The 14,260-nt window shown below is 43.6% G+C and overlaps 1 protein-coding gene across 4 annotated transcripts in view; it reads right to left on the bottom strand.

The window, feature by feature from the left end:
* Window positions 1-1,923: 1,923 nt before the first annotated feature.
* POLK (DNA polymerase kappa) overlaps window positions 1,924-14,260 on the bottom strand; it is a 68,930-nt gene continuing 56,593 nt past the window's right edge. For 3 of the 4 annotated variants that reach the window (XM_051838658.3, XM_051838657.3, XM_089312866.1), the window contains 7 exons: window positions 11,848-11,880; window positions 10,397-10,493; window positions 7,888-8,059; window positions 3,977-4,912; window positions 3,496-3,538; window positions 3,230-3,310; window positions 1,924-3,153 (listed from right to left, as the gene is read on the bottom strand). In XM_051838658.3, the coding sequence (XP_051694618.3) occupies window positions 3,144-3,153; window positions 3,230-3,310; window positions 3,496-3,538; window positions 3,977-4,912; window positions 7,888-8,059; window positions 10,397-10,493; window positions 11,848-11,880 (1,372 nt within the window). In that variant the 3' untranslated portion in view covers window positions 1,924-3,143. Of the gene's footprint in view, window positions 3,311-3,495; window positions 3,539-3,976; window positions 4,913-7,887; window positions 8,060-10,396; window positions 10,494-11,847; window positions 11,881-14,260 lie in introns of all 4 variants that reach the window. The other variant, XM_089312865.1, reaches the window with a different exon arrangement.

Below are 14,260 nucleotides of genomic sequence, written 5' to 3'. Positions count from 1 at the left end.
GGAAGAGAGTGGTACAGGAGATGGCAGAGTAGGGAAAAACAAGGACCCATACTCTTAAGGTAGCAAACTCTTGAAGCCTCTGGTTTGTTTTGAATTTTGAACTCTGAAACCATGGGTGGCAGGGTTCAGTCACTGACAGCACAAGTTTCATTGAAACTATTCAAGGGTTGAATTTCAGAAGCCCTGGTCTCAGGAGAAGAATAATCATTCATACTGGGGCAGTGGTTTACTTTAAAACACCAAACCTTTTTTTTTTTTTTTTAATCCTAAGAATTAACTGAGACCCAAGATGTTCCGTCTTGATTCCTAAGATCCATCAGTTCTTGACATGGTCTAGACCTGCATCTAGAGCTGCATTGTAAAAATCTCTGTAGGCATGTGTTAGGTTTCTGTGAAAACTTTGTTTAAATGTAAACTTCATACCACACTGTCAGTTTTTGTCTTAATAAAACTATAGATTTATATTCTCTGAAAAAAAAAAAAAAAACCACTGGGTTTTCACTGTAGTTTTATCTCATATGGGCACACCCTTAAACCATGGCACTGGGTTGTGATTGTTTAAACCTCCCGAGTGGAAACATGCAGGCAGCACCCTCTGCTACTGGCTTCACTGCTCTCCATCTATTTCCTTCATTTGCCCCACTGTGCATAATCCCACTGTTTGAATGTACAGGACCACACCACCTCAGGATTTAACTGTTTTCCCGGTGTTGAACACTGGGCTCATTTCCAGACTTCAGCTGTGACAGTGCTGCTGTGAATAGGGCACAAGCTCAACAGTCCTCCTGAGCCATGTGCTAGGTAGGACTCTGGCAGGGGAAACATTGTATTTTGAGATAAGGGACCATCTATGAACAAACGCCCAGGCAGATGTAGAGAGAGCACAAAGGGCGAGGCACACCCTTGGATTAATAATAAGAGCAAGGCTCTCTGCCAGCCCTGGCAGAGGGAAAGGGAGGAGGAGGACCTGCACGGGGCAGGGTGGATTCCTCTGCTAGCGTCCTAGCCAGCTTGCGATGGTCCTGCCATCCTCTTCCTCCTTCTAGCTCCTGCAGTGGCACCCTTGCTGCCCTGGTGTCAGCTGCTCAGAGAGCAGGGCAGAGAACTGCCAAGTAAAGGACAGGCTGTTCACCAGATGTTATGGAATTAAGAATTCACATCATCAGTGAAACTTCATATCATTGTTTATTTTTTCATGAATGTGGCAGGAATGTGATAATGTCTCTGTGTTTTTCATATCAGATTACGAATTTGACTATGAATGCTTTTGTGTTTCTTGGTCACTGACAGTCTTTCGACTGGGGCGGATGTCTGGCACAGCAGTTGATGCCACCTGCAACGCCAGCCTCCCCTGTCAGAGTGCCTGAAGTCCCTCCTCTGCTTCCAAGTTCAGCTTCCAGCTGACACACACCCTGGGCAGCAGCAAATGCTGGCTCACGTCCTTGGATCCCTACCACCTGTGTGGGAGACCTGGACTGAGTCCTGGCCTCCTGGCTTTGGCCTAACTGCGCTGTGGCTGTCATGGGTGTTTGGGGAGTGAACCAGGGGATGAAAGATTTCTTTGTCTCTCTGCCTTTCAGACAGAGTGGGGAAAAAAGTCTCTTGACAAAATTCTATTGATTGTCTTTCTCTCACTGATCCACAAGAATCACCTATATAAGTATATTCCAGATACTGGATTTTACCACACAGCCACAAGTTGTGTATTCCCCCAGTGATTCTGTATGTGATCATGGGTGCTTCTTACCACTTCTTGTAGTCTTGCTGTACTTTTTCCTCAAATCAAAATTATAATAAGAAAGTGGATTTGGTACATTAAAAAAACAGAGAGTGAAGGATGCAGAATAGAGCAAAAAAAACATGAGTGAAATCATCAGAGGGAAAGAACACACAAAAAAAGATGCATCTCTGTTGGCTAACAGATTGACTAAAAATAAATTTTATTTTCAATTATTATTGAATATTACTAAAGATAACATCCAGTTTAATTATATAAATGAAAATAATTTGATATTTGCTCTAATATTAAAACAATAAACTTCAGGCGGGTCAGAAAACAGAGTGCTGTCTTTTCAGGACATTTAAAGCAGTTTTGCTGGGTCTGGAATTTACCTAAGTGCAGCAGCTTTGTGCTTGCTGTGGTGCCTGGTTCCAAACAGTTCAGGAGTTAAGACTCAAGACGGCCCTGTGGCCAAAGGTTGTGCAAGATGCTAATTAATGTTAATTCCTTATATGGTTAAATAATAAGCAAAAAAAGGAAAAAGAAAACAAAGCTCTGGAGAACAAGACGCAGTTCCTTCTTGTGGTGAAGACTCTGCGTCTGCTCCAGCTACACAACTGTCTTAGAGACTTCACTAACACAAGTCTTCAGCATACCACTTCTATTACGCTGTGTTAGAAACGCAACTAAGATAAAGGAGATGTTTTGATACACATGAACCTTTTGAATTGTACATTTCCCTCTTAAAATGCCTGTATAATTTATCCTTTTAATATACTTGTGGAAAAAGCAGATGTAACTGCCAGAGACAACAACCTGCCACTTAAAAGTCCCACATATAAAATTACTGTGTATAAAGTAAATCAAGTGTTCATTCATAAGATAAAGGGATTATAAATAAGAAAAACCAATAAATAGTGATATTTTAAGCAACGATCCTTTTAACACAGATAATACTGTGATATTATTTTCCTGAAGATAACAAAACCAGGCATAGGAGTTCTGCTAAGTTAATACTCATCATAGAAATTATGATAGGTTCTAATGATGAATGTCCATAAGGTATCAGAAGATACTAAGATCAGAGCAGTCCGATGCCCAGAGAGTGGATAAGTGCTTGTAGGGACCACTGAGAGCCCTGACGCCTGTGTTTTTATATCCACTGTAAAAATAACAAATCATATTCAAATTCCATTCCTGTTCCCCTTTTTAAAATGATCTCTAACAGGACTAATTTCCACCTGATCCATAATGGATGTAAAAGTTCTCATATTACAGAAAATGTACACAGAGGTAGATTTGTACATATTGCACAGTCTTAGAAGTAAATTCATGCACATTCCACATTCTTAGAAGTAAATTTGTACATTCTTCATTCTCAGAAAAGGAAATGTCATTTACAGAGGGATTATGCATGTCTCCATCAGAGGAATCTGTAAATTAAAATGAATATTAAATCCACTGATTATAAAATTAGTTTCAATTAAAAATTAATGATAAAATGCTCACTTAAAAAATATATCAAGGGTACGTGTGGCACTGCTTGGCTTTACTTTCTTTGATGCCGAGTTCTTTTTCATCAGTGCTGGCCTGGAATGAAAAGAAACACAACTAAGAGACAGGAAGAGATTTTTAAAAATAATTCTGCAAATAGCTCTTTTTAAAATATATGACCTGATGATTAAAAAAAATCAAAATTTAAAGCCTCCTAGAAATTAAACTTCAAAATATGACATTTCTGTAGCTCGTTCTATTGAAGTTCAGATTAACCATACCTTTTTGTTTTTGCTAACGTCTTCTGTGCTCTGCTTGAGTTGCCTTTTGAGGGAAGAAAAGTCAAGAAATTCCATAATGAACAACATGAAATAACTGAAAAGCTGCATAAAAATTTTAAAAATTAAAACTGGCTGATTAATAAAAACTTTCTTGGTACTACACAGTTTTTACTTATACAAACTAGAAACTATACAGCACAATTTCTTCATAATTTACTATCACTATCACTAGTTCTTTCAGCATTAGACCTAATTTCATTTTTGAAATCTGACTAGTTTGCACTACCAAAAAACAAGTCACAGAGGCTTTCTGGCTTTGTGACTATGGTTAATTGACTACTGTGTTTTGGCAAATGTTCTCCAAAGGAAGTTATTTTTTAAATATATTGCTCAGCTCCTCAAACCTTTGTGTCCTACTTTACCAACAATCTCATTAATTAAAAAAATTGCATAGAAAATCACATTCTTTAAAATGACTCACCAGCATTTCTAGAATTTTCTTTGAGTTGATGAACAGGATTAACCGAATCGTTTCTCAGTTCTTGTATAACATCTTTATTTAAGCAGACATCCACGTGCACATTGAACAGGGTAAGATCTGAAGTCCTTTGTTCTAGGTTACAAACAGGACATACTAGAGCTTGGCCTGCTGCCACTTCATATAAATAAGGCTGGGGGCATTCTTGCCCACCTAACGGCCCAGGATCTTCCTTTTCCAGTGCAACACTGCAAGAAGAATTCTGGCGACCGTGTTCCATACTGAAGGATTTGTCTGGAAGACCATCACACTCCTCCTTGTGCTTATGATTCAGAGCGTCTGCACTCTGTACCTCAGATGAGCTACCTGTAGACTCTTCCAAACCTACTGAAGCCATGTCGACATTTTCCCGATCATCCTGCGTCTCCCCACACGAGAAAGAGTGATGTGCATTTTCTTTCCTGCTGACTTCAGTGGAGGCAGCCTGTGAGCCCAGGGCCCCCCTGGAGGCCGCGCTGCCTGAAGGTGCATCGAGACACGCATCCACGTGCCTGTTGAAGGCTTCCAGACTGATGCGTCCCTGCTCCCTGGAGCAAACAGGACAGGTGAAGGTGCCAAGGCCACCCGCACTCTCCAATGCTAAATTCTCACTCATCTTCTGTAAAACTGGCAGTGGCTGTGAGGTCTGCAAACTCTGTTCATCTGCAGCTTCATGTTTCAATGTGTCTTGGTGACTCCCTTTCCTTTCTAATCGTTTTTTATCAAAGAAACTCTTCTTCTGAGACACTTCTAGAGGTTTTTCAGGCGGACCCATGCCAGTTCTCTCTAGCACAGGCCCTGTGGCGGGCAGGACGTGGTTTCCAGTCTGTAGGAAGCCGACGATGCTCTTTTGCTGCTGCTTCTTGTCCTCTTCGTTGGGAAAACCAGACACCCGAACACCTGCATTAGACCAGTCACAACCAGTCAATCCCAAATTCAACAAAGCCAATTTACTCACAGTGCATAAAAACATTTTGTGTAATACTGCCGCGACACATACAGAGAGCATGACTGAGAGCAATATGAAAACATTGGATATAGTTTTCTAAACTAAAGCGGGTATTGTGAGAAGACATTGCCTTTATAAAACTGGGATGCATTAAACATTTTCTTTTTTTCTTTAAAGATTTATTTTATTTATTTGAAACACAGAGTTACAGAGAGAGGTAGAGACAGAGAGAGAGGTCCTCCATCCGCTGATTTACTCCCCAGATGGCCACAATGCCAGAGCTGCACCAATCCAAAGCCAGGAGCCAGGAGCTTCTTCTGGGCCTCCCATGCAGGTCCAGGGGCCCAAGGACTTCAGCCATCTTCTATTGCTATCCCAGGCCACAACAGAGAGCCGGATCAGAAAAGGAGCAGCTGGGACTAGAACCGGCGCCCATGTGAGTTGCCAGTGCTTCAGGCCAGGGCTTTAATCGGCTGTGCCACAGCACTGTCCCCAAATATTTTCTGGAATTGGCCTTATCTAGGACTTCCAATTAGTATTTGACACTCATGCTATTAAGTAACTAACTAGAATCAACTACACTGACTCCTTAGCTTGTTCTAAAACTTTTTTTCTTAACTTTTATTTTAAAAAATGCTTTTCTTTACTTCAAAGGCAGAACAACAGAAAACACTCCCCAAATGCCTACAGCAGCCAGGGCTGGGCCAGGCTGAAGCCAGGCACCAGGAACTCCATCTGGCTTTCTCACATGGTGGCAGAGGCCCAAGTACCTGGGCACTCCTGCTGCCTCTCAGGTGCACCAGGAAGCGGCTGACCAGAAGCTACAACATCCGGGACTCACACTGGCACTCCAGCATGGGGTGTGGCACCCTGGCAGCAACTTACACCATGTGCCACAACTGCTGTCCTGCTCTTTTTATAAAAACAAGCTTTATGTTTTAGAGTAGCTGAAGGTTCGTAGTGAAACTGGACAGAGGAACAGAGAGTTCCTGTATACCCCCTGCCCCGACACCTGCACAGCCTTCTCCTACTTCCTGCACCAGACTGGACCATGTGTTAAACTCAGGAACCTGCACTGAGAAAACTTTATTCCCCAAGTCCTCAGCTGACATGGAGGTGCATTCTGGGTGTTGTGCCTTCGATGTGTTGAGACAAGTGTGCAGCAGCGTGTGCCCACCTCTACAGCATACAGAGCCCCTTGCCAGTCCTAAAATCCTCTGTGCTCTGCTCACTCTTCCCTTCCTTCCCGGAACCTCTGACAGTCACTGATGTTGTCGCTGTCTCCATAGTTTTGCATTTTCCAAAATGTCACACAGTTGGAATCCCTTGTGTGCCCTTTTTTGATTGGTTGCTTTGATTCAACAATATGCAATTAAGGTTCCTCCATGTGTCTTCAGGGCTTGAGAGCTCGTTTTTCTTTTTCTTTTTTCTTTTTCTTTTTTTGACAGGCAGAGCTAGACAGTGAGAGAGAGAGAGAGACAGAGAGAAAGGTCTTCCTTTTTCCGTTGGTTCACCCTCCAACTGGCCACGCGCTGCACCGATCCGAAGCCAGGAGCCAGGTGTTTCCTCCTGATCTCCCCTGCGGGTGCAGGGCCCAAGGACCTGTGCCATCCTCCACTGCACTCCTGAGCCACAGCAGAGAGCTAGACTGGAAGAGGAGCAACCAGGATAGAATCCGGCACCCTGACTGGGACTAGAACTCGGGGTGCCGGCGCCGCAGGCGGACGATTAGCAAAGTAAGCCACAGCGCTAATCGAGAGCTTGTTTTCTTTCTTTCTTTTTTTTTTTTTTTTTTTTTTTGACAGGCAGAGTAGATAGTGAGAGAGAGAGAAACAGAGAGAAAGGTCTTCCTTTTGCCGTTGGTTCACCCTCCAATGGCCGCCACAGCTGGCGCACTACGGCCGGCATACCGCACTGATCCGATGGCAGGAGCCAGGTGCTTCTCCTGGTCTTCCATGGGGTGCAGGGCCCAAGCACTTGGGCCATCCTCCACTGCCTTCCCGGGCCACAGCAGAGAGCTGGCCTGGAAGAGGGGCAACCGGGAAAGAATCCGTCGCCCCAACCAGGACTAGAAACCGGTGTGCCGGCGCCGCTAGGTGGAGGATTAGCCTAGTGAGCCGCAGCGCCAGCCAGAGAGCTTGTTTTCTTATGTGCTGAACATTACTGCCCCACTGTCTGGAGATACTGCAGTCGACTCGTCCATTCACTCCCTGAAGGGTATGCTGGGTACCTGCCAGCCTGGCGACTCTGAACAAAGCTTCCACAGAAGCCTGCTCGTTAGCTTTCCCGTTAGCAGGCTTCATTCAGCTGACTTTCCTATAGGAGAAAATGCGGCTCATGGTGCGCTGTTAGCAGTCGGGAGAGCGTCGGAAACACTTGTCACACTCTCTCCCCAGTTCACACTTGTGTTTATGTTTCCACCACGCAGTGACTGGACACACCGTTTCAGCAGTGTCACAGTCCCTTGTCATCCTTCTGAAATCCAAAGTTGTGAAAATTGTACAAAACAAGTATAGCCAAGGACTGAAATACCGTGAGGATATTTAGAGTCTTCACAGACTGCTGGTGTGTTTTTGTTTTGCTACTGAAACAATAACATGTTTTACAGTGGGATGACACCTCAGGTACACACAGTAAGACCTAACACTCTTGTCTCCATGCACAGAATTTTGCTTTCAAAAGCTGTAAAGTTCTGTATTTTGAAACACACCTTGCCCCCAGGATTTCAATAAGTAGTAAGGAAAAGAACTGGAATTAAATGAATGAGCCTGGCTTCATATACATCTGGTTCTAAAGATTAAGCTAAATAGCAGCACACAGTGAGAACTTCCTAAATGGGATTAAAAAATAAACAAGAGGCGATAATATTCCAAAGTTGATGGCAAAATCTAGTAGATTTAAGGAAAAACAAGAAATGAAGTCATACCCATAAGTCTTAATCTCAAGGGATGTGGAAAATCAGCATCAATCTCTGTCCTTAGCAACTCCTTGGCAACAGCAAAGATTTCTTCTGAAGTAGAAACAAGACATGGAACTGTAGACGCTCGCGTCTTTACTTCAAAATCCACGTTCTTCAGCTTCACAGTGACAGTTCTACCCTGCCACACACGGAAGACATCGTCATACATGGCTTTAGGTCTCCACTTACACATAAAATGGGGCAGGCAGATCAGTCACTGATGGAACACAGTAATGAAAATGGTCCAAAGGAATAACTAAAACTCAGGAGTAATTTAGAAACCCCAATTTAGCCAAAAGTCATCATTACCATTCTCAACTGATTGCTTTAAAAAAATTTCATGGATTTCAAAGGCAGAGTGACCAAAAGTGAGGAAGAGACAGAGATCTTCCAATCACCAGTTCACTTCCCAAACACCTACAACAGTCAGGGCTGGACCAGGCTGAACCCAAGAGTCAAGAGCTCCATCCGCGTCTTCCACGTGGTTGGTAGGAACCCGAGTGTTCTGGCCATCACCTGCTGCCTCCCAGTGCAGTAGCAGGATGCTGGATCAGAAGCATGGAGCACGCACTCCAACACGGGATGCAGAAGTCCCAAGCAGTGGCTTAACCTGTTGTGCAATAAAACCTGCCCCCCGAACTGAATTTTATAAAAGATCTTTATATAAAGAACAAAGTTAATTGATCACTTTTCTTGTTACTAAACCTCTTTTTAGAGATTAATTCAATAGCTGTAAGGAGGTGCCTCACTGACAGCATCTTTTGGATAGATCAAAGTTACTGTGTGCCCACTGTATGCCAGACACTATGACAAACAATTCCTCAGAAATTCCTTTACAGAGTTTCACGTGGAGATGAGGACAGTGTTCCAGAGATGAACGGTGCTGGTGTTTGCACAGTTAATGTACTTAATATCATTGAATCATACAATTAAAAATGATTAAAATGGTGAATTTATGTTATGTGTATTTTATTAGCTCCGGGAGGTAGAACTTAATTTCTGCCCTTCCTCACTTGAGGGTGGGTTAGACTTGCTGACTTACTTCCCAGGGGAAAACAGTGGCTCACAGTGGAGAATCCAAGAGATGGAGGCTGCCAAGGGGCTGTCACATGCTCCTGATGGGATGTGATGAGAAGGGCATTCACATTTGAGGCCATCTTTCCAAAAACCCAGAACCCTGGGCGATACTATAAAATTATCGATACACCAGATGGGGGGATGTCTGTAGTATACCTGGCCAGCACTTCTCAAGACTGTGAAGGTTTGAAAAAGAAGAGACTGAGAAACTGAAACAGACCACAGACGACTGGGCACACACAAGACCTAATGCCAGTGTAGTTCCCTGGTCAATTCTTAGACGAGGCAGAACACTAACAAGAAAATAAGTAAAATCCACTTAGTGTCTGGAGTTCAGTTAACAGCAATGTGCTCATTTCAGTGTTTCCATTTTGACTACTGTACCACCATAATATAAGATGTTAGCAATGAAGGAAACTGGGCATATCAGATCTCTATTATTTTTGCGACTTTTCTGTAAATCCAAAATGATGCTAAGGATGGGCGTTATGGCACAGTTAAGCCGCTACCTGGGATGCCCATATCCTGAATCAGAGCTCTCGGGACTGAGTCTCACCACCGGTCCAATCCAGCTAGTGCACCTGGGAAGCAACAGATGACGGCACAACTATCTGAGTCCCTGCCACCTACGTGGGAGACCCAGATGGAGTTTCTAGCTCCAGCCCCAGCTGCTGCAGACATCTGGAGAGAGAACCAGCAGATGAAAGATCTGCCTCTCTCTGTCATTTTACCTTCCAAAAGCAAACTTAAAAAAAATAAATCATTCTAAAATTAATTTTTTTTAAAAAAAGAATTCTTTATACTCAAAGTATGACAGGATTGTAAGAAAACTATTTATAATAGATATGCCATTTTTCATGACTGAATATCTTTTATCACACTTTGTAATAACCTTTGTTTGGAAGTGTTGGGAAAATATCAAACATGAATTGTCATAGGTGAAAGTTGTAAAACAGAAAGTTCAAAGTCTTCTAGGGTTTTTTTTTCTCAATGTGTTAAACAAACTGGATGAGAGCCTTGAGGCAAAATGTTTATTTCTACAAGGTCATTGTCTATGTGAGAAAAACATCAAAGGACAACTGGAGTACTGTACTGGGGGAACCCCCCCTTGCCTTATTATCTAATGCCAGTATATTCTGGTTTGGAACTTACTCTAATGCAGTCCCCAGGTACTATCAAGTTTCTCAAATCACACTGGAGCCACCCAGCCTCCCAGGCTGCTGCTTCACAGAACTCAGGCACAGGCTGGAGTCGATTTTTTTCTCTGTTTGTTGGGGGTTGGGGCAGTCTGTTCCAACACTTATTAATCTGTATTCCTCTTTAAGAAATCTGTAATTTTAGTCTTTATTTTATTACTAAAATTTTTAAAAACCAAGACTGCCGCATCAAAATGAAGTACCTTCAGTCCTTCTTTCTGGAGATCCTGAGCAAGATCCCTGCATAGTTCCTGGCACAGGCTGTACTGTTCTTCTGCTTTGCTTAGCTCACTGAATGTTCTAGAAAGACAAGAATTATTTCAGTGAACAACTTAGGGTCACCTGAGGTGTGTTGAAATGGCTTAGCATTAAGTTATATTTTCTGTAGTACAAAATAATGTTTTCGGATGAACTAAGATATATTAAACATCTAAGATCTACATAAATAATGGAAAACAATTTGGATAGGTAAGCTAATTCGCAAAGGAGCAATTTCACACTCTTGTTCTCTCTACAGTATTTTTTTAAAAAGCTGATTAAGGTCACTGACTGTTAACACAACAGGCGTACATTTATACAGACACTGCTCCAGAACATCATCCCAGGAGTTTTCTAGATAGGGACTATCTTTAAGTAGATTTTAGGAACTGCCTCCTGGTACCTGGGCAGTATTGTCTAACAGACAACTGGAAATGCGGAGCTGTTGAGATTAAAAGTAGAGAAGTTTAATTCATCTGCAAGGCAGTGCTGAAAGAAGTTGAGAGGTGATATTAGCATACGAGGACGACAGGCAGGACAGATCCCAGGGATGAGTGCAAGGCTCAGGAAAGCACCCCTCCAACCTATCCCCAGCCCTCAGTTAGCCAGCTGGTGGCAACTGAGGTTGCCAGTTTCTTATTCTCATGAATTCCTTCAGAACCGTCCCACAGAAATATGAGCAAGCAAGCAAACATTTCCTCTCATTTTCTTATATAAAGAGTAAGCTGTTAGTCACACGGCTTAGCACCTTGCTGTTCTGAGTTGAACTTATTCACTGTTCCCAGTGAATAAGCAATGTCCTCATATACGGGGGTATAATACCCACACAAATGACATAAATCACTCGACCAATTCTCTATTCAAGGATATGAATATGCATCTTACACACATGCCTGTGGGTAATTTTATACAACATCTGTCTCATGAAGTCTGGGGGGACTTTTATATTCATGGCATCACATGGTGCTCAGAAAGTTTTGGATTTGGGATTTCTGGATTAGGGATGCTTAACCTCCGTTTGACACCTCTGCTTATTCACCAATATTGAAGACCTTCAGGAAGAATTTCCATGATCACTTCTTAAATTTCCCAAGTAAATATGCAATATAATTATTCTTATAAAGAAGGCTAGAAATTAAGATTGGAGACCTAAAATGCTTGGTTTCCCTGAGCAGGAGTAGGGCCAATTTTTTAAAAAATTGCTACAGTTCATTTTTTCCCACTGAGAGTTCAGCAGCTGGAGAAAGCAGAGCAGCATACTAGGGCGGTTACTTCAGGAAACGGCTACTGTGAGCTGCAGGTAAATTTTTTTTTCATTTTCACTAACATTTTTATTAAAAGTTAATTTACAATAACATTAGTTATGAACAATTAATAATAAATAACAAAACAGTACCTCTCAATACTCATACTTTTCCTCTCTCCATCCCTGGAAATGAAAAAAAAAAATTATTTTCTTTCTTAGAGAAGACTGAATTCCTTTCAGTTAAACAGCAGGGTTTAATATTATCAATCATCCTTAAGACATCTCAATTTTTTTAAGTTTAAACATTGTGAAAAACAGTGAAGTTTTTAAATCTAAAAATAAAACTGTCAGAGCTGGGTGTTGTGGTGTAGCAGGTAAAACTGCCTGTGATGCCAGCATCTCATATGGGCACAGCAGATGGCCTGAGTGCTTGGGCCCCTGCCACCCACATGGGAGCCCCAGAAGAAGCTCCTGGTTCTTGGCTTCAGCCTGGCCCAGCCATTGCAGCCAGCTGGGGAGTGAACCAGCAGATGCAAGATCTCTCTCTCCCCGGGCCTCCCCACATAACTCTGACTTTACAATAAACAAATTAAAAAAAAAAAGTCACCAAGGAGCATAAACAAGATACTACCATGATTACATATGTCATGAATCAAGTTTGAATCTACTGAAGAGAATAAGCTTGAGAATATGGAGATATTACAAATTTCTTCTTTTGAAAACCTGACTGTCAAAAACCAGAACTTATAAAAACCACTAGGATGGGGCTGCCGCTGTGACACAGCAGGTTAACACCCTGGCCTGAAGCACCTGCATCTATATGGCGCTGGTTCAAGACCCGGCTGCTCCACTTCCTGTCCAGCTCTCTGCTGTGGCCTGGGAAAGCAGTAGAAGATGGCCCAAGTCCTTGGGCACCCTCTGCACCCACGTGGGAGACCCGGTGGAAGCTCCTGGATCCTGGCTTCAGATCGGCACAGCTCTAGTCGTTGCGGCCAACTGGGGAGTGAACCATCGGATGGAAGACCTCCCTCTCTCTCTCTCTCTCTCTCTGAATAACTCTGACTTTCAAGTAAAATAAATAAATCGTTAAAAAAAAAAAAAACACTAGGAGGTGGCAGTACAATAGCTTGCAGTTATGGGAGGTAATTAAACTTTATTATTAGTTATCTAGTTTTGCATCTAGAACAGCCACTTCTCTCTCCTGCAGCCTATCCATCACTCTACAGAACTCAGAGTGTGCTACAGAGCAAGAGGAAGATGGGGAATCTGGGCCTACTGGTTTGGCTGGATTCCAGCTGCTCTGATAGGAATGGCTAAAGCCATGAGAGCTGGAATGACACACAGATTATTCACTTTCCAAATATTTAGTGAATCTGTTTGAGAACTTTTTTTTTTAAAGATTTTTATTTATTTATTTTGACAGAGTTACAGACAGTGAGAGAGAGAGAGAGAGAGAGAGAGAGACAGAAAGGTCTTGCTTCCATTGGTTCACTCCCCAAATGGCGGCTACGGCTGGCGCTACGGCTGGCCCTGCGCCGACCCAAAGTCAGGGGCCAGGTGCTTCTTCCTGGTCTCCCATGGGGTGCAGGGCCCAAGCACTTGGGCCATCCTCCACTGCCATCCCGGGCCACAGCAGAGAGCTGGACTGGAAGAGAGCTGGACTGGAAGAGAGCTGGACTGGAAGAGGAGCAACCGGAACTAGAACCTGGAGCCCATATGGGATGCTGGTGCCACAGGCAGAGGATTAACCAAGTCAGCCACGGCGCTGGCCCCTGTTTGAGAACTTGAGGACGTAATAGACTGCCCTTAAGAAAACAAATATTCCACAGGGGAGACAGATAAACAAATAGAAGCGGTTATGGAACATGTTCAGAGAGAAGTACTCAGATTGAAAAACAAAGCAAAGGGGCCAGATTAAGGCCCTGGTCTGTAGCACCAGCATCCCATGTGGGCGCTGGCTCAAGTCCCAGCTGCTCCACTTCCTATCCAGCTCTATGCTCTGACCTGGGAGGGTGGTAGAGGATGTCCTGAGTCCTTGGGCCCCTGTACCTGCGTGGGAGACCCGAGGGAGGCTCCTGGCCTCAGACTGGCCCAGCTCTGGCCATTGCAGCCATCTAGAAAGTGAACCAGCTGATTGAAGACCTTTCTCTCTCTCTCCCCCACTTCCTCCCCACCTCTGTAACTGCCTTTCTAACACATACATAAATCTTGAGAAAAAAAAAAAAAAAAAAAGAAGCAGAGTGGAGCACCAGGGAACAGGGCTAGAAGGCTAGGAAGGTCTGATAGTTGATATGACTGAGAAAATCCTGTGACTTTCACGTACTGCCTTACCTGCATCTCTAAATACCACAGGCTACCATGTTAGAAGTAGGCTGTTCTCAGGCCGGCGCCGCGGCTCACTAGGCTAATCCTCCGCCTAGCGGCGCCGGCACACCGGGTTCTAGTCCCGGTCGGGGCGCCGGATTCTGTCCCGGTTGCCCCTCTTCCAGGCCAGCCCTCTGCTGTGGCCAGGGAGTGCAGTGGAGGATGGCCCAGGTGCTTGGGCCCTGCACCCCATGGGAGA

The sequence above is a fragment of the Oryctolagus cuniculus genome, chromosome 14, assembly GCF_051225735.1.
Source record: "Oryctolagus cuniculus isolate XC-2025 breed Fujian yellow rabbit chromosome 14, ASM5122573v1, whole genome shotgun sequence".
NCBI classification, from domain to species: Eukaryota; Metazoa; Chordata; class Mammalia; order Lagomorpha; family Leporidae; genus Oryctolagus; species Oryctolagus cuniculus.
The sequence above is the reverse complement of the archived record's forward strand: the minus strand, read 5'-3'. Positions and strand labels throughout refer to the sequence as shown.